Here is a 22,687-nt window from a genome sequence, read left to right as displayed (position 1 = left end):
TTGCCAACAGTCGAGTGATTATCATCCATGTTTTGATGCTGAGGAGGAGGAAAGAGAAGTCTTCTCTCCATCAAACACTAGCTGCTCTCGGTGGCACATCTGGATATCAGACAGGTAACAGCAGCGAAGCAAAGCCCTTCTGGATCCTGGCTCAAAGGAAAGGCAGCTCAGATCAGAAGAGATGAGCCGTCCAGCTCCAATTAAACACTTAATGGGTTAAAATGAGTTAAGCCATATTATTCTGCACATGATGACTGAAAAGCCCAAGCCCTGGGAAGGGTTCAGGGAGGTGTCTCTCCAGAGATGCTGGCAGTGACATTAGACACCCCGCTCTGTCCCCTGTGTCCCAATGAAGCTCGCGGGCACCTGCCTCCAGGCGCTGTGATGCTGGAGGACTGAGGACAGCAACTCTTAGCAGGCAGATGGGGATCTCCAGGACTTCCACCCATCCACTCTGTAGCACAGCCTGGTTTTCCAAGCGGCAAAGCAGCACCCAACATTTGGTTTGCTCAGCACCTCCATGGGTCCTTTAGGGGCTTGGGTTTGCAGCTCCTCTGCCCCCACAAAGCCTCTCGCAATCCTCCCCAGGCTGCCCAAACACCCTGCTCGCTTTTGCCATGTAGACTCGGCCCTGCCTGCCTCCTCGCTGCAGGAGATGTGGGGATCAGGTCCCCCTTCGCCATGCCAGCAGTGCGTCCATGGTTGGACATCACCACTGCTGACACCCCCCAGCCACAGCAACAACGAGGGTGGCACAGGGACAGGATCTCTGCTGGAGCCGGCACCTCTGGGGGGGGATGCAGCTGACAGCGATGCCATCCTCAGCTGGGGTGGGAAACATGTTACCAGCACAATGGGATGGCAAAGGCACCAGCAATGCCACGTCCCTGTGATGCCCACCCTGGCTGAACCCCACTAGCCCGGGCCAGAAACCAGCTGCGGCAACAACAGGAAGCCCCACAGAAACAATCTCTTGTGCAGACACAGGAGAAAAGCAGGATCTGGCCGTGCCACTCTCAGACTTCATTTCCATCACCCCTTCCTGAGAGCGAGGAACTCAGCTTCACAGCATGCCAGGGAAAGCAAGCACAGGGAGAAGACATTCAGCAGCACCACAGCTACCTCACCCTGCAGAGAAACTGGCTAAGACACCGCAGCGCTTCCTGAGCCTCAAAACGATGCCGTGCCCAAACTAAGCCTTGAAACGCCGTCCTGCACTCCCTAAACCCAGGTCTCGCCCAGAGAGACCCACAATCTAGACAGGTGCTCCCTTGGATGGAGCAGCAATTTCAAGGCACAGTGCTTTCCACCACCCCAGGGACACAGGGCTCAGGTCTATCCCCTACGGACCAAGGACAGGAGGGTGCAGAGCTTGTATTGCCTGGCTGTGGGGCTCTGGCCTGATTTGAGCTCCCTGAGCGGGCTCACAGGACAATGAGCCATCAAGGTGCTTTATGAGAGCTCGCTCCCCAAAACAAGAACGTCACCTTGCAACCTCGCCTGGAGAAATCACACTCGCACAAGGTACTTGCGCATTATGTGGGACAGTTTGGAACCAGAATAACTTCATCTCCTGGCTGATCAGTGTGTGAATAAATCAGCAACAGCCAAAAATAACCTCTGGACCTTTTCTGACTCCTTCCTGCAAAACAGTTGGGGGGGGATGCTAGAAAGAGGCCAAGATCTAGTTAGTACAGCTGCCAGGCACTGAATTACAGTGCAGATTAACTGGATTATGGAGGCTGTAAACTTTGTACAAGCCCATCTTTACCCTCACTGTCTGCAGCCCCTGGCACCATGAATTTATGCACGGAGAATAGTGGTAGGCACCACCATCAAGCCTATTTAATTCATGATTAAGAGCGTGAGATCAGGTTTACGACACCTGTGTTAATGCCACAGCAAGGCTATAAACACCCTTTCCGATTTTGGAAGCCAGAAAGGCCAGGCTTTGGCAGGAGAGGATCTGTTTGAGGATGTACTGCACTAAAGAGACTCCCGGAAAGGTAAGTGTTGAGCTGGCAGTGCAGCCAAGCATCCCCCTTTCCCCAGGCTCTGCCATCCAACGTGCAGCCCAGCTCCTACCTCTTGGCTATCGAACCCCGCAGGGCACCGCGCTGCCACCAGCCCCACAGCAGCGCGTTTCTTCTGTCCCAGCACATTAGTCACATCACAAACAATGCTGGCCAGGGAGGTAAAACCCATCTGTAATTAAGGAGAAAATTGATATCTACCAAGAAAGGGTGGAAACGAGAGCTTTAAATCAATGCGACTGGTGGATGAGCAGCAATTTTGGGAGGGGGTCGCTTCCCCTGCTGTGCCATCCTGCCCTGGCGATGGATCCTCTCCCCTCCGGGCAGCTGGATGGAGAGTCCAGGGGGGAAGAGCATCCTTCCCTGCTGCACATCCCCGCGGCACAGTGCTCGCTATTTAAAGAAATCGGCCACATGCTGTCAACATCTTGTGTCCCCGTGGAGGAGCTGGGCCCATGCCCCGGCATGCACTGCCTCCACGACCCACGCGCAGCGGCTGGGGCTCAGCACTGTGGATGCTGGCTTGGAGGCTGCAGAGGAGAGAGGAGGCATCACGCAGCAAAAAACCCTGGGAACTGCCCTCTCCTGGAAATCAGTCGCAATGGACAGGAGGATGGGGGAAATGAGCTCTCATCTGCCACTTGTTTTCTTTTTTTATTTTCTTTTGATGCAATTAAAGGCAGCCACCCAGCCGGTACCTCCTCGCGCTTGCTAAGAGAAGCGTGGCAGAAACTGAAAACCCGGAGCTGAAAAAAAAAAATATCTGCATTTCAGATAAATTCCAGCCTTGTCAGTCCTGCAGGATTACAGTGCTGGAGACAGCGACCTGTGAGCTGATTTAAAACACCAAGGTGGAGATTCAGGAAAAGAAGGGGGACTTGGAGGACACAGGGTCAGTCCTCTCCTGGCCCTGTCTTTTGGAGAAGGTTTGGCACCCAGCTCCAAGATCCCTCCACCTCCCCGCTGCAGGATGGAAATCGCTGCACTGGGGCTGGGGGGCAGGCAGAGCTGCTCCATGCATGGCTTTGTGCAAAAATAATTGAGATGAACACCCATTTCATTCTTTAGGGTATCCTCACTGTGCAAATTAAAGAGAGGGCTTTACGATGCCCCCACAAAGATTTTAACCGGCTTGACCACAGCACAAACAGAAGTAAAATCCAATTGTATCAGCGCAACTTTTTTTAACAGAGAGCCTTGAATCATTTTTCACTACTTCTGCTCCAGATGGGCCCAAATGCGGACCTGTCCCCCAATGCTGCAGTTGTCTCATGTGATATTTTCCCCTCCTCCCTCCCAAATGCCAGCTCGTGTGAGCACACCCACACGTGCAGCCACCTCCAAGCCTTTTGGCATCATTTGCTCGCAGAGGAGACCTTTAAGCACTGAAAACTCCCAACCACGTCCCTCAGGAGCCTGGCAAGGGCTTGGACCTACCTGCGAAGGCCACACCAGAGCCCATCAAGCTCGGTCAAGACCTTGATCAGAACTGTCACCCCCGCACTTGGTGCTTGGCATTTCACAGAAAGCATCTGTAAAGTGGGGGGGCTCTTATTGCATTTTATGCCTCTCTGGGAAGAAAAGCCAGGCAACGGATCCAACATTCTTCCCCTCCAGTTAATAGCCCGGAGATGTCCCAGCTCACTTTTAGGAGCCACCTGGGAAACCTCAGACTCACCAAAACATTCTTTAGAAGGAAATTAATTGTAAAATAAGGTTTCCATGTTTGCTAAAGAATCCAGTATCCTTCTGCTTTGCTGGAAAACATGAAATGGCCCTGCCCAGGCAGTAGACAGACACTCATTCCAAAATTGCTCCTGTCCCCAGAGACTGGAGACCTCCAGAAGCATTTCCAGTTGGGTCTCAGTTTGGGTTCAGCACCCTCTGAGGTTCCAGGGCTGCCTCCCCGCAACTTCAGCGCAAACTCCCAGCTCTTTCCCATCACGGACTCACAGCCACGATCTTCCCACCCAGTACACCACAACCCCATCACCCGCCCAGCTCTCACTCACTCAGCCCCCTCCTCCTCACACCACCGTCCTCATCCCTGTCCCTATGCCCCTGCACCCCAGTGGGAGTTGCCTGAAAGGGCAAGGCTTGCAAAAAGGGCCCTCAAAAGATACAGACGTGGAGGTTTTCAGGGTGGTGTTTACTCATGGCATCTTCTGAGACAATTGAAACAGGCAGGAACTCAACTCTCCAGCAGGTTCAATCCCTCAGCATCTGCACTTCAACAGTTGGCAAGTGCCGAAGCACAGCTGGACCGAGCCACCAGTGCAGAGCAAGACCCGCTCACCCTCGCCATGAAGCCAGAAAGCTGCACAGAGATGGACGAGTCATTTAATCCTACATCTGCCAAGCCACAGCTGAGCTGGCTGTCCCAGAAAGCCAGATCCGTCCATCAGTCCCACCCACCACTGGTGTCTCAGGAACCTGCCAGTTTGGAGGCTCCCCCCTACCCTCCAGTCGGTGATACAGGTCCCAGACAACCTTCGTCTGTCTCCTGGAAAAGAGATGCAGGAGGAGCAACCACTGAAACTGGGAAGTCATCCATGCACCTGAGCATCTCTGGGTGCTGGGGGGACAGAACCAGCAACCTGTGCTGGTGGTTCCCTGACAAATCTACAAGGAAGTCCCCAGAGATCAGTTCTGCTTCCCAACCAGCACTGTCCTGAGACACAGGGAGCAGCACATCGTGGCATTCCCAAGAGCACAGATACCCGAGACTCCCAGATCATCAGAGCTACAAAGACAGCAATTTTCCATCTCCTCTAAAGCCCCGACAGCACCGCAGCCAAGAAATTCCTGAACCACACAGGCATGTTCATCCAGGTACCAAACTCCAGCTCACACCTTGCCTCTGTACCAGCTTGTGCTCATGAAGTGGCACAGTGGTGTCAAATGCACCAGGAGAACATCATTCCAGCACACGAGCAGATGGTGGCAAACGAGCTTAAATGAATACTTTGCCAACCCTGATTTGGCCAAAACCAGGATGTCCCCAGAAGGTTTTGCACAGCTTTTACAAAACCCGGCTTCCTAAGCCAATTGCTGTTATAATGATGTAATTTAGGGGATAAACAAGCCCTTAAAGGCTGGTGTTATTCAGGAGAAAATCACGGTGTCTGGAGGCAGCTTGCCGTGGCCATGACGAGACGGCACCAGCCGACTGAGGATGGGAACCAGTGTGAGCACAGCTGGCGCTAGCCAAGCTGGCCAGATGCTCACCGGGCTGATCCAGCCCCAGGCGCAGTGGGCATCTGCCCCGTGCCAATGTCCAGGCTGGACCAGCTTAGTGAGCATCTGCCCAGTTCCGAGCTGGACCAGCTTGGCAAGCATTTACCTGGTGGCAAGCATTTACCTGGTGGCGAGCTCTGGGCTGAACCAGCCCCACAAGCTTCAGTCTAGCGAGTACCCCCAGGAGCCGGTCCAGCCCGGAGCTCAGTGCCAGGCAGATGCTCAGTGGGACTGATACAGCCCAGAGCTCGGCACTGGGTGGATGCTCGCAGGGCGGATGCTGGAGGGCTGGAGACAGTACTAAGGGAGGCGGGAGGATACGGCGCTGGGAAACCAGAGGAGCAGGAGAAGGCCAGGATAGGATCAGGAAGCCTGCCCTTCCCCTCAGCGTATGGTGGAAGCATGGGGAGGAGGAGGGGTGCAAAGGGACAGCTTGGGACCATATTGGGGGGCTGTCAGGGGCAGAGAGCAGCTGAAAATCAAGGAACCCCCCCCTCCCCACGCCTGGGTTGGAGGAATCACTGCTCCTCTCCTCCATACCATGCAGCCTCCGGGGGGGTGGATGTGCCCACCCTTCACCCCTTCTGCCTGCACACCCAGCGGGGACGGGGCAGCACATCTGCCTAGGGCCGGTGGTGTGGGGGGATGAGCAACTCCTTGGCTCAGATGCCCGGCCTGGGGGTAATGTCGGGGGACAGCAAGTCACCGCCACAACCCAGCTTGGGGGGAGGATGACATCCCCCCAGCTCAGACTCCACCCAAGGGAAACGGGGGAGCTCAGCACACCCCCTGACTCAGACACCCCCTCCAAGGGGTAACGGGGTGGGAGACAAAGCACCCCCGGACTCAGGCACCCCCTCCCAGGGTCAGAGCATCCCCAGCCCAGCCCCACCCGAGGGGCAGTGGGGAGCAAAGCCGCAGCTGCCCAGCCCCACGGAGCCGCAGAGCATCCCCTCGGGGAGGGGGAAGAGCACCCCCGGGGGCAGACAAAAAGGGTAGAGCCCCCCGAGTGAAGCCCCAGCAGGGGGGCAGAAGCGGCGCTGAGCATCCCCTGCCCGGTCCCACTGGGGAGCCTACTGGGCAGAGCATCCTCCGCCCGGCTCCGCGGGGGGCGAAGCATCTCCCGTGGGCAGCGTGGGGCCGCCCGGCCCCGCCCGCACTCACCGACCGCCGAAGTCGCTGGAAGCCGCCGCCGCCGCCGCTGCCTCCCGCTGCCCGCCCCGCCCCGCCCACTGCGTCACCGTCCCCGCCTGGCCACGCCCTCCGGCCACGCCCTCCAGGGTGGCCACGCCCCGTGGGGTGAGGTGGGGGTCGGGGGTGGGGGGCTGGGGGTGCAGAGCAGGATCTGGGGGGCAGAAATGTCCTGGTGGGGCAAGACCGCCCCTGGGGGCAGGATCCCACCTGGGGGGGCAGGATCCCCCCCGGGGGGGGCAGGAACACCCCTTGGGAAAACGACGTGGGTGGGAGGAATCCCCCTGGCGGGAGCAGAGAACTCTCGTGGGGGGCAGGAACCCCCCTGGGGTTTATTAGCCCCCATGGGGGTAGGACTCTCCCGGGGGCCTCATCCAGCCCTAGAGGGAGGGAGGCAGGAGCAGCCCTGGGCTGTGGGGCAGAGACCGCACCATGTGGGGAGCAAAGATGGGGCCAGGGGGTGAGCCCCATGCTCTGCCATGTCTCTCTCCTCGCCCTGCCGAGGCCCAGCTCTGAGCCGTGGGGTGACGGGGCACATTGTCCCTCCTGATTTCGGTGGTGGTGGATGTACCATCGCCCTTGGCTCCCTCCCTGGGGAGTCTCTTGCACCCTCAAATGGGGTTTGACACAGAGACCGTCCATGAACTGCAGTGGGAGCAGCCAAAGGACGAACCCACCCCAGCACCCTGCCCAGCACAGGGAGGTGTCATTAGCAAATAAGCAATTAATCTGGGGCCCTGAAACCACAAGATGTTGCTCTTACCCTTGCACAGCCATCAGCATCCTCAGGCAGCCTCACCCAGGAGCTCTTCTCAGAGATGCAGCTGGGAACGAGCGGGATCACTGGGATCATCAGAGAGCAGCACCAGCTCCTTCAGCTCACCGGGTTTTATCAGGGACGTTGAGCTCATTCCTCAGCACTTTTGCTGGAGGACTTTGGGGAGGTCTCACATAAATGCCCCCAACCTGCTGGAGGAGTAAGTGTGCTGGATCCGAACGCCAGCCCGTCTTGGAAACAACTGCCTTCATGTTGTGTTTGTTGCATCCTGGTAAAATTTCATCCATTTTCAACGTGCCAGAGTTTTCCAAGCCAAGACAATGTCTACTTTTTAAAAATAATACTGTGATACAGTTCTCAAATAACGATGATGAATAGCGTAGTCCAAGGAAAACATTTTCAGGTATGGAAGAGGTGGGTAAAGCCACCAGTGCCAGAATCTGGTTGTATTAACTGATATTCCCCTTAATTCGTATCAATTGTTTTAAAAACAGATTAATTAGAAATAGCATTTCTGTCAAGGAGTGTCCTTTCCTGTCTGGGATGATCAAAAGTCTTCTCAACCATCAGATATGTTCTTTGCTGATAAAATACTCTTAATGTATTTTAAGAAATGCTGAGAGAAAGAAATACAGTCAGGAATGTAAGTTATAGATGCCGTTAACTCCTGACCATGCCTGAAAGAAGAAATTTGGATTTCTCTGTACCCAGTGTGTTACCTCACCCCGGGGAGGAGCGAGAGCTGAAGCCATGGCCCTGAAAGCATCTCACTGCGGCCCTGGCCTCCCAAGAGCCGAATCATCTCCTGTGGTCTTGTAGTAAAGCAGCACAGGCGGAAAATGCAGCACACTGGGGGCTGTTCGGTGCCTGTCAAGGGAGAGCGAGTGGCACAGGGCTTGTGCTCTTCTGCTGTTCTGTAAATCCCAAAGGAAGGGAGCAGGACCCCACCAGCCTCCCAATTCAGACACCCCCAGGACTCATCAGGACTCGCTATCAGCTTCTGTTCTTGGCAGCACCCAAATCCCCGTTTCTGTATGGCACAAGCATTCAGGGGGACACAGGGCCCGAAATCACCATCAGACTCTGGGCTGCCATTCCTGTTTTCCCTCTGCAGATCCTCTTTAAGCAATTCCTCCCCCATGAGGTGGCATCACTTCTTTGACAAGCACCGAGCACCAAATTTAGCCCTAAAAGAAACAGTAAATACAGTTTACAGCTGGTGACCACCCATCACCACACCCACAGGCGAGGTGTCGCCCACCACAGAGGCGTGGGGTGGGCACTGGGAGCCAGTGGTGCAGGCTGCGCTCCCAGGCACTGGTCGGTGGTAGTTTGCAGGGTGGTGATGGGGGTTCAGCCGGGGCACCCCAGGATGGGGGGAGACACCTGGGGTTGGGGGCATGGCCAGATCCTGGGACTTGAGGGAGAGTGGGGGGGAGCAGGAGGGGGATCACACAGGCATCGGCACTGGGGAAGTGCTCAGGGGCGCTATGGACACAAGACAGTCATTACTGGGAGGGACAATTGCCTCAGAAACCCTCATTACTGGGAGGACTGGGGGTGGTGCAAGTACCTTAGAGGTCCTCGTGACTGGGAGGACTGGGAGCAGGGGCACAATCAACCCAGGAGCCCTTGTTACTGGCAGGACTGGGAGGGGGGGGAAATCCCCCCAGGAGCCCTCGGGGGGGCAGTCAATTAGCTCAGAGGTCCCTGTCACTGGGAGGACTGGGGACCCAGTTACCTCTGAGGCCCTCATTACTGGCAGCACTGGGAGCTAGCTACCCTAGAGGCCTTTGTAACTGGGGAGACTGGGCGGCAATTACCTCAGAGACCCTCATTACTGGGAGCACTGGAGGGGGGAGGAGGAAATCCCTTCAAGTGCCCTCATTACTGTGAGGGGGCAACGACCTCAGAGACCCTCATTACTGGAAGGGGGAATCGTTACTGGGAGGACTGGTGGGGCTGGCTCGGGGTGACTATCACAGGGGCTGTTCTTACTGGGAGGACTGGGGGTGCTGGCGGCACACACAGCGGCCCATCTCCCCCGCCCTGACGTCAGCGCTGCGCGCCGGCAGGGTCGCGGCCGGGTGACGTCACGGTCTCGCGCGGGGCGGGCGGGGGCGGCGCTGTCCCCGCTGTCCCCGCGGCCCCGCTGCGGCCCGGGCGGGACATGGCCCCGCGCGGCCGCCCCGACGCCGCCGCCATGCCCAAGAGGGGCGCCCGCAAACGCCTCAAGTTCCGGGCCGACGATGTGTGCTCCGAGCGCGGTGAGGGCCGGGCCTGGAGCAGGGCCTGGGGGGAGCGGGACCAGGCCGGGGCCCGGCCCCACCGGGGGAAGGCGGCCTGGGCTGGGCCTGGGCTTGGATTGGGGCCTGAGGGGCGAAGTGGCCTTGCCCGCGGGGTTGAGGGGCCTGGGCTTAGCCTGGGTGAGGAGAGATGGGGACGGTCCGGGCTCCCCCGGGCCGTGAGCCGGGCCCGCTCGCGCTTGTGGAGGGAGGGAGCTGCCTCCAGCGGGAGTGGGGGGACCTGGCCTGATGTGGGAGTTAGGAATGAGCCGTCGTGGTCTGTGAAGGAGGAGCCTGGGCCTAGAGGATCAGCCAGGCTTGGGTTAGGCTGCGTGTGAGGGGGCCTGTGGGGTTTGGTGTTGATTGAGGCGGAGGGATAGGGGAGAGCTGGGCTGAGCTGGGCAGGGGGGTGGATCCCTTGAGTGTGGTGGGCTGGGTACAGGCCTGCTGGGGACTCCTGGCCTGCACCTCTCTGCTGGGGCTCCTTCACCTGCTTGTGCATCTCCAGCTCGAGCCTCAGATCCTGTGGGGAGTGTCCCTTTGAGGGACCATGGCTCTTAAACCTTCTATCCCCTCCCCTATAATCCATAATCCCACTGACGCCCTGTCTCCTGACTTCTGCAGTGACGGTGGCAGATTATGCTAACTCAGACCCAGCTGTCGTGAAATCTGGACGGGTGAAAAAAGCTGTGGCCAATGCAGTTCAGCAGGAAGGTGAGTCTACACTGGGGAGCCTGCCTTCCCTAGGCTGCCTCCCTTTTTTGCTAGCCTTTGTGTGATGTGGGAAACTCCCCTTTTGTGGCCTGAGAAAATCTGTCTCGTTTGGTGCCTGAAAAGGAGTCTGTGTTCCTCGGCAGAATCAGGTTTTTAGGATTTTAGGAGGTTTTGCAGAAAGCCTGTTGCAAGTCCAGTAAGAATTGCTGAGTCTTTGTTAGTGCCTGAAATGGAAGGCTTCTTTCCATTAACTATTGGGTGTGATCTCCTGCTTGAAGCAGAAAATAACATGATTGGAGTCTTTATTACGTCATATAAAACTGTAGACAACTTCATTAGGTAAAATTCTTTGCAGTGGGGATAAACTTATGATAGTTCTGGCAAAGATGTTCCTCCCTGTACTGCAAACTTTAAGAGTTTTGCTGTTTCCTTGGTGAACTGTATAAACAAGCAGTTTCCTGGAAAGGTATTGCAATATTTTGTTATCTACTTCCTCCTTGGTTTTAGGTGCTGGGAGCAATCAGAACTAACACACCCTGTTTGAGAAATGTTAATGATTAGGCCTCCACTCTTAGACACAGCTGGTCACACATGTTGGAGGTGAATGTTACTACATTGACAGTGACAACTGAAAGCTTCATATAGGAAAACTCTCCTTATGTTGCTGAAATCTTACACGTTTAATGAAAATACATGTTCTTTGCATGAGTGCCTGTTAGGTGGTAGCTGTTTAGGGCAGTGGTGGTGGTGAATGTTCTTTTAAGCTGCTACTTCTTAAGATTTTAAGATCAGGGCACCTCCCTCTTTTGTTGCCTCCTTTGTAATAGGCTGGGGGCTCCCCATTCCCTCTCCTGTTCACCCTTTTATATTCTTCTTCGAGGCACTGCCTCAAAGTACTGCACTCCAGCATCATACCTGGCAAACTGTTGTCTTTTCTTTCTCCCTGCCCCACCCCGAGTCCTTGCATCCAGCATCACCTGCTTTGTCCAGCCTAAACCCTCTCCTAAAATCCTGCTCTGTTTCTGGCTCACCTCCAGGCGGTCTAGATGAGCCCAGGTCACAGCAGTTCCCTGCCCGTCCCTTTCTCAGGTCTTTGCAGTGCAGGATCACAGGGACTTTCCCTCCTTATGGGGGGATCCTGGGGTTCTCTCCTCCCCAGCCCCAGGGCTGTGCTACAGCCTTATCTGGTGCAGTCATGACATGTGCTGCAGCCTTATCTGGCGCAGCCTGTGCCACGGGTGGGGACAGCAGCCTCTGCCCAGGGAGCTTCAGCCTTTGGCCTCGCTCACCTCCTGTCTCTCAGCTCCAAGTAAACATCACGCTGCCTGTGACTGCCAGCAAGCGGGGAGCTTCACGGGTGGGGGGAAGCAAACACCAAGTGGAATTTTCCTGACCTTTTTTCCTCCCCATCCTAACCCCCAGGGATGAGGTGGGATTACGGCTGTGAGATGGAGAGGGTGCCTCTGCAAGATTGCAATGCAGTGTGATTCAGTCGACGCAGATGTTGATCTTTCCTTTGCAGAGTGTGGCCGTTTCTTTTTCTAAACCCATCTCTGAGTCTCTGTCAATTCAGTCCTTTCTTGCTGGGCTGTATTTGATGTCATAACTTACTGCCATTCATGGTGCCCATCTATTTCTCTTTGCCTGTAAAAGGTCATGTAGAGAGGGCAGTACGATTTGACAGTGAGGGATGCCACTGTCATGTCATACAGTTTACAGAGTAAATTGTGCAAAGCGAGGTAGAACTGGTTTAGCAAAGCACTGAAAGTATCTCTAGTCAGTGGGTACAGTCAAGGTTTATCTTAAGACTGTCCTTTCATCTGCTGTCTTACCATTTCAAAACCTTGTTTTGTGGTTAGAAATGAGAACATCTCTTGCCTGAATTTACTTATGGTCAGTTCCTGATCTCTTTTTCTTTTTTTTTTTTTTTTCTTTCCTTCTTCCTGCTACTTTATCCCTTTAATTCAAGTAGCATGTCTTGCTCTCCAGTGGCTCTGGGGGCTGTACCTGTGATGTATAAAACCTCCCTGGGCTTCAGTTTGTGCCAGGTTAGAAAAGCTTGAGCAGTGCAAGCCTCCTCTGGCGTGGTCAGGTGCCTCTTGGTAGAAGTCCTTTTCTTCACCCAGCGCATTAAGTTGAAATTAAGCTTTCTTGAATGAATTTTACAGACTATGTGCAAAGCGCTTGTAATGCTGTTACAATGCTGGTCTGTTTATGACAGCGCCTCATGCAGCTGTAATGTAGGACTGCACCTTTCTTTTTCAAGACTGTCAATCCTTCCATCACATGTGGATTTTTCTGCCCTAAGGACTTCCTGGTTTACAGACCAAGTTCTAAAAATAATATTTCCTGACAGGGATGTGTCTAAACATCTCCCAGAGGCAGCAAAAAAGCCCCAAACCCAACCGTCCGGACCTGCTGTTTTCCTCATTAGGCCAGAGTCTTTCCCTCCACTAAATTCTAGGATAAGTGGAGCTCCTGTATGCTTGGCACTGAGTTACATCGCTGATGGGTTGTGTGTCGTCAGCCACGGGATCTCTCTTTATCCTGCTGAGAAGGGAGTGTATCTTCTCTGTGTTCACAGAACAATTCCAGAGTAGGTGCTGGCGCTGTAGAGGCTGAACGGTGGTCATGCAGGGAAGCTCTGGTATGCCGGGGAACCTGTTAGCGCTGTAGAAAAAGAGCCTGTCTATACTGTTTTATTCAGAATTGTAAACAGCTTCAGCTAAACCAATGGGATCATCTGCGTAATGTGCTGGTAATCATCCTCATTGTTCATTCTTTAAAACAAGAAGCTGAATAATTATGTTTCCAATTCGCTCAGCCTTGCTAATCTTTCTCTGACAAGGTAATCCTCTGGCCCAGGATTTACTTGCTTGTGTCACTCGCCAGAAAGCTAATGCAGTTAACATTCTTAGCAGTGGCTGGGGCAGTGGCTCCACTGAAGTGTCTCCTGAACTTGGATCACCTTTTTCTCTCTGCTGGTATGCTTACTGTGTCGTTGCTTGTCATTCTAGTTAAATCCCTCTGTGGTTTGGAAGCTTCTTGTGTTCCTGCTGAGGAAGTTCTCTCCATGTCGGGAGAGTCTTGTGACAGCAGCGATGAAATGGATACAAAGGAAAGCATCAACGGGCGAACTGCATCTAGAAAAAAGAAAAGCAAAAGGCACAAAGGTATGGTTGCCAGCCTCTTTGTGGGGCCTCTGCGTGGGCTGCTTGTGCATCTTCTGCCTGTGTGACATTTGCTATTTACAGGCTAGTCACAGGGCTCTTCGGGGCCTTCTGCAGCTTGTACGTGTGCAAAGAAACGCCAAGGGTTAAATCACTTTTAAACCTGCTGGGACTCGACAGAGGTGTTGTCTTTGCACAAAGAACCCTGGGCGTGAAAGCAAAGCCTGAGCGTTCATTGCTTTCTTTCAATAAACTTCTCTCAACCTTGGGAAATGAATGCTGCTCTTTGAAAGAGTTGTGAAACTTTGCCACTGGACATGTTACTTCATTGAACACACGTTGGTGAAAGCGGGGTTTGCTTTGGGGGAAAAAAACCCAACGCTGCTGTCCGTGACGCATTTGCTGGCAAAATCCAAGCTCTGTCTTCAGGGTGTTTCCAAGGCTGCGGTTTGTTACAAATGAGTTTAGAGGGCTCTTTTTCCAGCAAGCAAGTGAATTTGGCCCTAGTGGCATCATAGTAAGTTAATTCCAGGGAGATGTATCCTTCAGCATTTACACTTTGTGCAACTCTATAGAAAGCAATTTGCAACACAGTGTAAGGAGCAAACTGCTCTGCTGTGCTGTGGAATCGTGCAGGAGTTTCTGATAACAGGTTGCTTTCAGGCTGAGAAACAAATTTTAACTTGGTTTCTCCAACTTAAGAAAAACTTAACTTTATGAATGCTGATACTAATTTATGTAACATATCAACATCCACCATGGACTTTAGGTGCACAGCACTCCTCTGGGGTAAGAGTTTAATCTCTTAAGACATCCTTCAGAATCCCGGGAAAACAAGAACATCTGAGTTGCTAGAGTTATGGGAGTTATGAGTCTGGAAGGACAGCATTCTGTTCTACCACAACCTTGGCTTACTTATTTCTGCTACATATTTAGGGAAGAAAAAATGATAATAGACCAGTGATGCTTCTGGCTACACTCTGCAGTTTGGCAGTTGTGTAGTTTGATGGTTTCTTGAGTCAGAGCTGAAACAGCAAAGTGGATGTTACAGCCCATTGTGGGTGTGCCTGCCATAAATCTGTAGTGGTGTAGGGAAGTGATCAAATCCAGAGCTTTCTTTGGCAATGGATGTAGCAATTATCACGTGAGGATAAAGTACTGCCCTCTGTTATTGACCTGCTGTCTCAGGATTAGATCTGGCACCCTCAAGTTCTTACACACCTTTATGCCACTTGTTCACAAACCTCATGGCAGTTTTTTTCTGTTAGCACTGTGCACAAGTTGTATGTTTTCTTTTTCTTAATGTTCCTAGTGCTCGGTATTGTTTAGCTCTTTGTGTTCTTAAAAAGTGTTTTTCCTGTTAAAGTTGGAGCAATGTCTGTGGAAAAAAAACATGTGGTGTTAACTTAAAAACACTGCAGGAGTGAAAGGAGATGATCTTCAAGGTCCTTTCCAACCTAGTTGATTCTGTGATTCTGTGATTCTGAGCTTCTGAACCTTCAGTTCTGGCTGAGCAGTTCTGACACCTCTGAGAGGAGGAACAGGCCATTCTGTTCATCTGAATTGCATTGAGAGTTTCCCATCCAAGAAGCTTTAATGAAATGACAGATTTAAGAAAAGCAGCTGATTATCCAGTTGCAGAAGAGAATTGCTTGCCCTCCCTAGCAAAGCTCCTACAAAAATATTGTGACAATTCGAACAAAGAATTGACAAGCTTGGCAGTGTCTTAATGTTCAGGGATGTCTAGTGTAAAGCATTTTTTGATGACCTGTTAAATGAGCAGTTCTGATAAAAATGCATGAGCTTGACCCTCCTTTACATGAAGTTACCTCTGTATTTGCCATCCAATTTTTATTTCTCCACTTTCATGTTATATTTTAGGTGTGAAGGGGTCAAGTGTTGAAACAGGGTCTGGAAAAGCTGTGGGATTTCCATCCTTGGATACGGTTAGAACTTGAATGGACGAGATCCTGAACAAAATTATCTAATTCAGCCCCTGCTTTGAGCTGGGCTCTTTGGACTAGAGACCTCCAGAGAACCCTTTCAGCCTGAATTATTCTTTGAATCTGCCACTTTGCATACTTGTGTAAACAGTGCAGCAGGGATTAATGGTGGCATATATCCAGCTAAGGGAAAGCGTGATGGTTGCGCGGATGGTGGCAGTGATAATGAGGTTGTACTACCTTGGGCTTGTTTGGCTGACTGTATATATTTATATACATATTTCAGCTGACTGCCCCGTGCTGCCAGTAGTAAAGCACATGCCTCTAGATGTGACTTGATAAAGAAGTTATTTACTACACTAACATACCTTCATTGCATTTAGAAAATCCTGATGGGGGTGGCGGAGAAGAATACCCCATTGATATCTGGCTGTTGTTGGCTTCCTACATCCGCCCTGAAGACATTGTCCGGTTTTCTTTGATTTGTAAGAAAGCCTGGACTGTTACTTGCACTGCTGCCTTTTGGACCAGACTCTACAGAAGGTGAGGCTCTAGAGAATCTTTTAAACTATTCAGCAGTGACCAGCTCTCTGCAGAGCTGTAAATAAGGGAGTAATTCCTGTAGGCTAGGGACCTCAAATGTTTGTATGTTGATATGGTGGTGTGGGCCTTGTTTGGCAAGGGGTTGTGGCATATTGCATCTGCTTTGGATCTGGAAGTGGATCTGTGGCATATTCCCATATGCTCTGTATAAAATCTCAAAGCATCGTGTGCTTTTCTGCTTGCCAGGCCTACACACTCCTGTTTGTAGCAGTCTGCTTTGTGCGTAAAGCACCCAAAGTGCTTACAACAGGGTCAGTGCCATGACCTTACTGAAAGACAGGCAAACATGCCCTGCCTCAAGCTTTGATCATGGCCACCTTCCTGTAATTAGGGTGGCCCAAGAGAAACTAAAGCATTTTTGAGCTGTCTTGGTGACAGAGGTGAGTTATAAATTTAAAAAAAAGAGCAAAGAGGTGGTCAAAATTTGAAACAAATCCTTCTGTCCTGGTGCGTGTCACTTGGACTTTCCTTCAGGACAGAATATTTTCTTTACGTTTCTCTATCTGTTGGCCAGGAGGCACAAGCAGCAGGAGTACAGAGCAGATAGCAGCCACGCTCATCCTCGCCCTTGCTTTTTAGTGTGGAGTTCCCTAGCAAAGCCTCCTTTGGCATCTGATCAAAGAATCACCCTTGGGCTCAGGCTGTTGTCTGCAAGCATGCAGTCAAGCTTGGCTAACGTGAGTCCTTGAGAACCTGCAGGAATCTGCAGGCCTTTGTGCATCCTGCAGCTGAAATACCATCTGGTCTCTCAGGGCAAGCTGTCTGCAAGGAATTGTTGGGAAATTGTAGCCTGATATGCTTCTGTGTGCGCTGGAAACCTGACTGAGGCAGGTGCAGTCTTTGAGACTGTCACGTGGTTTCACGTGGGGCAGCACAGCACCCGTGAAGCACTCGGAGCTGACAGGAGGTCCTCTGGGCAATGAGATGTTCGCTTTTCTCTCAACACTGATCTCTTCATTGCTCTGTTCTGTGCGTCTCTGGCATTCTGACCCTTCAGCATGTGTTGGGTTTGTGATTGGTTTTGCAGGCACTACAGTCTGGACGCGTACCTGCCTCTCCGCTTGCGGCCAGAGTCCATGGAGAAGCTGCACTGTCTCCGGGCGTGTGTCATCCGGTCGCTGTACCACATGTACGAGCCTTTCGCGTCTCGAGTCTCCAGGAATCCAGCTATTCCAGACAGTACTCCCAGCACTTTAAAAAATTCCAGAGTAAGTGGAATCACTAAGGAAGTTGGATATGTCTGAGATGTTGCTCCTTCTGGTTTTTTGTTCTCTCTCTAGAAGAAAAATAGATGATGTTTAGATGGTCACCAGTGAAGCTTGGGTGTAGGGTGACTGCTAACTCCAATAGTGATTTTTAAAGGTACACTGGTTACTTGTATAGTTGCTGCTGCAGAGGATTTTAGTTACTCTTCTGGGTAACTTCTGCCTAAGTCCTACCACAACATCTTGGTAATCAACAAAAAGGCACTTGCTTCACTGAATGTCAGAACTGCTAGGGATGTTTGCAGCTCTCCCTCCTCTGTTGAAAACCTGTTGCTGAAAGGAGGTTGCAGTAGGATCAGCTTTTATATCTTCTGCTTTATTCTGACACTGCCAGAATACATCTTTTCTCCGTAGCAGGCATCTGGAGAGATCAGAAGTGACACTGATAACCTCTGAAAGGGAGTCATTTCATACTACGTTCCTGTAGGTCATCCATCGTCTTTGGTGTCTGGGCGAGGGAGGGCAGTGAGGTTGTGAGCATGGCAAATGTGCAGAGCCAATGTCTGCTTTGGGACTGGGGCTGCAGTTGTGTTGGGCTGTAAAGGGTTTGTCTCTGGTGTGGGCAGGCAGTTCCCTTTGCTATCCCAGCTTGGAGCACTTGCATATCCATTCCTCTTTAATTGCTGTTGAGCATTAACTCGGAAATGCCTCTGTGTCTCTTGTTTGGTTTTAACTTGCAACTGGCTGATACTCTGTGAGCAGCTTAAGCAACAATGTGAATTCTCCACCCTCCAAATCCAAAGTCAAAAACCTGTTAAATGAGGTTTTTGGAGCCAAACTGAAGTGGGTTTGGTTCAAGAGTTGTACTTTCTTTTCCATGCAAGATAGAACAACCTCATCTATCTGTGTGTGACATCCCTCCTTTCTTCCTCTGCCTGGATGGATACTGGAAAAAAATGGCATTCCACTTAGGGAGCATCTAGCAGTAACACAGGCAGGTGGTGCTGCAGAGCAGGAGGAGAGCGCACGGTTCTGTGTGTAGTCTTATCTCTTCATCCAGAGCTCTTCATTCTCTTCCTGAATACCCAGTTTGGATATCATCTTTCTTAAAAAACAAAAAGCAAAGCATTTCTAGGAAATTCCAACTTAACCATAGTCTTTCTGAGTCCAACTTCCTACCCCTGCTCGGATCTGGTAGCGTGGCTGTAAGAGCTGGAAACCCTGAGGTGGTGCTGGCAGGGTCGGCATTTTGGAAGCATTCATGTTGACATCATAACGGCTTTGGTGCCCACTACTAGTGCTTCTACTGTACTAACAGTTTGAGGAAGATTCTTGAAGTGCAGTCTTTTATGATTCAGCTTTTAAAAAAGGAAATTAAATGGTGACGAGGCTTTGTTAGAACAGTAGAGGTTTGACCTAACCCCTTGGAGCATAAGAGAGCCATCCCGAGTCTGGTCTTGCTGTACTACTGCATTGCAAGACTCTGAGCTCCACCTGTGTTACTGTGCACAGAAATGCCTCGGCGCAGCGGGTACGGAGGAGGATCAGACATGGCCTCCTCACGTTTTTGCTTTCATGGGCTTTGGTTATACCTTTACGGGTCGTTGAAACTAACGGCAAATGCCTCCATAAACTGCATGTGGCAAGAGGAGACCCCAGACCCGGGTGTTATCAAATCTAGCTTTTCCTCTTTAATTTCCTTTTTTCTTTCCCTAGCCTAGCTTGTGTGGGACACTGGAGCCGTTATGGTGTCAGCAGAAGTGTTTGCCCTTTAAAGACACCCCCATTATTTTTGGTGGAGCGGCAGGCCGTACGGCGCGTCTGAAGGGCAGGACGGCTGACCCGTGGACGACATCCTCTGCCCCTTAGGAGGTACTGACCATTTTGTGCTTCACTACTTGCCATGACCAAACAAGTTGCTAGACCAGGCTGTCTCTGCAGGTGAACTACAAATGCCACTGATGGTGGAGTTAAACTCAGCAGCATCTGCTGCTTGCCTGAGTTAAAAAAAAGATCTGAAGAACATTTTTATTGGAAAAAACTGAGGGCCACCTCCTCCCAGGTGGAGGTTACTTGACGCGTGTTTCTGAGCTTGACTCCACGTAGCTTTGTTGTTCGCCTCATGAAGATTGTTGAGATAAAGGTCCTTTAAGGACTCTTGTATATGGACATGACTCAGAGTTGAAGTAAAGGGTCTCGTATCACCTGTAGTCTCTAATTATGGAGCCCCCATGGTGGAGGCTGGCTCTGGCTTTGTCTCATTTGGGGTCACGCTATCCTGGAATGAAATTAAATCTGTGCGTCGCCTTTCAAACAAGTCAGGCCTTCTCTTGGCATGGGAGAGACTCTGTGTGGGTCATGGGGAGTTGTCTTTACCCATATTGTTCTTCCTTTTCCTGCTGACACTGTTAAAAGATAAGACCAGCTGTGGTGGGCTGGCATCTGTGGTGTGGAAACACTTTCAGTGATGGCTGGGCTGACTTGCTGGATTCTCTTCTCGGCTGTTGAAGGCTGGTTGGTTCTACTCCCTGGCAGGCAGTGAATTTCCCTCCTACTCAGTTTAATACAGGAGTTCTGTTGAGACTCCTGCTCTAGAGCGAGTGCTGCATGCTGGGATGGATCCTGTGGACCACACAGTGATAGCTGGATTAAACTGGAGGACTCCTGGTGTATGTCCTGGTGTATGGCAGTGCTGGGTATCTCTGATGCTGTTTGAGGCCCTTTTCTCATTTTCTTTTAAAAAGGGACAGTAGGTTGATCAGACCATGCTATCCTGGCAATATTTTTATACTCTGAAGTATGACAGTGGGTGCCTAGTGATGTCAAGACCTTCTTTTGACACCACAGTGGCTTAGGAATTTTCTCATCTGTCACCTCATAGCTCATGTACTGGCCTTAGCATTTCCCTCTGGATTCTCCTTCTCGATCCTCATTCTGTTTTCAGTTGTTCCTCGCTTTAATCTTGTTTGCAGTCCAGTCTGGTGGGAGTTCTTGGTGGGTGGGGGAAATGGATTAATCTGTACCGCTCAGCTCTGCCTGTTGAAAGGCACAAATTGTGCAACGGTGTTTTCCTGTTTAGCACGTCAGTAGCTACATGTTGTGTCATCAGTTGCATGACGAGTTGGCCAACTTGAAACTGGGAGATTTAAACTGCTGAGTGTGTTCTTTGAACATAATTAATTTGAATAAATGGCTCCTAACTGCTCCTATATAATTGTGTTTGTAATTGGAAGCCTTTATGCTCTGCTAAAATTTATTTAAAGTGGTGCCTCTAAGGGTTTCATAATCTTGTGTTTCTTTTTCCCCACCTCAGTGTCTGCTTTTCTGGTGCAAAAAGATTGAAGGGAACAGACAAGAAGCAATGTGGGAATTCAACTTCAAGTTCAAAAAGCAGGTATGAAAGAAGAACCAGAATGACTGTGACTTTTTTGAAGCAGTAATGATTTTTCTGGATGGTAGAAAGGAAGATGGAAACTTTTTATGCATTCAGACAATAAGTGGAAACTCTGACTCCCTTGATAAAGCAATTCTGAAACTACACTCAGTTTTCAGTCTGTATCACCAAGACATTTAGAATCCTACATTTTTATTTCCTCATTTGGAATCCTTTCTCCACTGTAAGATGTAGATCATTTGTTACTCCAGATAATCTCATCTTTGGGTCATCGCTACTGGTTACTACCAAAAACTGGATTATGAGACTTTAGTGGTCAAAACGTAGACCAAAATCTGAAACTTCTTGTTTTACCATTAGAAAGATTTCCCAGAGAAATGAAAAAAGCCAGCGTTGCCAGTGAAAACCTCCAGTAATGGGTCTGAGGAGAAACAAGTAGTTTCAGGCAATCTTGGGAATTCTGCAGCTTTCCCCTCTGAAGAAACGGTCCCGCCGGTTGCCTGTCCCGAGTGATGGCTTTTTGTTGCTTGTGTAGTGCTCTGCCCAAGCACGTGGGAATGCAGCGAGAACCTGCTAGTCAGCACCGGTGAGAAGCAGCCAGACTCTCATCAGAGGTTCCTGCTTAGCTAAATAAGTCTCTCTTTTTCTTTCCAGTCTCCCAGATTTAAGAGCAAGTGTTGCAAAGGTCTTCAGCCACCGATTCAGTATGAAGAAGTCCATACAAATCCGGATCAGGATTGCTGTCTTCTGCAGATCACCACCTTTAACTTCATATTCGTGCCAATAGTCATGGGTATGACGTTCACCTTGGTAAGTGTTTGAGAAATCTGCTGGGCAGACTTTGCTTGTGCAGTTTCTGTAAGGAGATGAGGAGGACATCTCTTTGATGTTGTGTAAATTACACCGCCTCATCCACAAACCAGTTCCGGGAATCTTAAGGTTAATGATCAGAGGAAGTGCTGAGGATCTCAGTTCAGCTTCTGCATTTCCATCAGCTCTTCCCTATTTGGTGCAGCAAATACAGATGACGTAGAGAATCTGCGAGCAGCTGTGGTTTTGCAGCATCTGGGGGCAGATTAGTTGTCAATACGCTGGCAGGGTACAAGAGGTAGGGATGCAGGAGAAGAGGTGGTCTTCCCTCCTCCAGAAAATATCTCCTTACCTTACAGCAATAAATTCTGAGAGCAAACACCTATATGAGCAGACTCTTTCAGTGTGTATACGGTCCCTGACTGCCAGTGGTTGGCGGAAGGAGCAGCTTTTGACCCACCTTTCACAAACTTGGCTCCAGGCAGCAGTGGAGCAGGTGTGATTAGGCAAGAGCAGTGCTAAAGTGTGGGGCAGCACGTGTGGCTGTTGGGGTTTCAGAAGCAGCCTGTGCCCAAGAGAGGTTCAGTCTGCCTTCGTTTAAGAGTAGGGCGGTGAGTTCCAGACTTCCTCTGACAGCCACTTGCTTTCAGGTTCACTTCAGGCATTAGTATTTGGGGTTGTCAGCCAGAGAGAAGGGGTTTCAATCCAGCGCTGTAGATTCAGCGTGTAACTGCCAGCACCTGAGATACCTTAGACTTGTACAATTTAGAAGAATTCCAAAAAAATAACTAAAAGTGTAGTGTTAGTAACTATTTATTCATCACTTTGATTTTCTGAAGCACCTCCTGGTCTCTTTTCTTGCAGTTCACCATCAATGTGAGCACAGACATGAGGCATCATCGCGTGCGCCTGGTGTTCCAGGACGCCCCAGTTCGCAACGGCAAGAAACCTCGCCTTGACCAAGGAGTGCAGGTCGTGCTGGACCCCGTGCACAGTGTGCGGCTCCTGGATTGGTGGCACCCACAGTACCCCTTCTCTCCAAAAGCTTAGTGCTTTCCTGAGTCTGCAGGAACTGGCAGGTGACTGAATCTGGCAGGCTGAAGAGAATTTATAGGAACCAGGAAATCCTATTTTTATTTCTTAAATAAATTCTGCAGTCTCCTTGCAAGTGGTTGAAGCTACTGAGCTAGTCTGTATGTATATAACTTCTGGTCAGTGATGGGCAGAGCTAAGTGTAAAGCAGAAACTATTTGTAAACACACTTTTATGTAAAATTCACGTTTTATGATTTGAAAGGAGCTCCCTGGAACTGTTCATTTAAAAT

The 22,687-nt window shown here is 50.9% G+C and overlaps 2 protein-coding genes across 8 annotated transcripts in view; one reads left to right on the top strand and one right to left on the bottom strand.

Moving 5' to 3' along the window:
• The window catches only part of PPFIA4 (PTPRF interacting protein alpha 4), a 58,924-nt gene extending 51,603 nt beyond the window's left edge, over positions 1-7,321 (bottom strand). For 6 of the 7 annotated variants that reach the window (XM_074893975.1, XM_074893979.1, XM_074893980.1 and 3 more), the window contains exon 1: positions 6,435-6,500. The gene's annotated coding sequence lies outside the window, so the exon portion shown is untranslated. Of the gene's footprint in view, positions 1-6,434; positions 6,501-7,224 lie in introns of those variants that run through there. The other variant, XM_074893976.1, reaches the window with a different exon arrangement.
• A 2,031-nt stretch (positions 7,322-9,352) lies between these two features.
• On the top strand, positions 9,353-22,544 carry TMEM183A (transmembrane protein 183A). The gene is made up of 8 exons (XM_074894005.1): positions 9,353-9,506; positions 10,149-10,238; positions 13,256-13,411; positions 15,735-15,894; positions 16,982-17,162; positions 20,473-20,553; positions 21,208-21,363; positions 22,228-22,544. The coding sequence occupies exons 1-8, from the start codon at positions 9,410-9,412 to the stop codon at positions 22,411-22,413; spliced, it is 1,107 nt and encodes a 368-aa protein (XP_074750106.1). The 5' UTR covers positions 9,353-9,409; the 3' UTR covers positions 22,414-22,544.
• Positions 22,545-22,687: the final 143 nt, after the last annotated feature.

The sequence above is a fragment of the Strix uralensis genome, chromosome 24 (assembly GCF_047716275.1).
Source record: "Strix uralensis isolate ZFMK-TIS-50842 chromosome 24, bStrUra1, whole genome shotgun sequence".
Classification (NCBI taxonomy): Eukaryota; Metazoa; Chordata; class Aves; order Strigiformes; family Strigidae; genus Strix; species Strix uralensis.
The sequence above is the reverse complement of the archived record's forward strand: the minus strand, read 5'-3'. Positions and strand labels throughout refer to the sequence as shown.

Excerpts from the sequence above, each read along its gene's own strand:
- TMEM183A (XM_074894005.1), top strand. The coding sequence starts at position 9,410 with ATGGCCCCGCGCGGCCGCCCCGACGCCGCCGCCATGCCCAAGAGGGGC. Across the intron at positions 10,239-13,255 it reads CAATGCAGTTCAGCAGGAAG|TTAAATCCCTCTGTGGTTTG; the intron begins GTGAGTCTACAC and ends TTGTCATTCTAG. Across the intron at positions 20,554-21,207 it reads ACTTCAAGTTCAAAAAGCAG|TCTCCCAGATTTAAGAGCAA; the intron begins GTATGAAAGAAG and ends TTTTCTTTCCAG.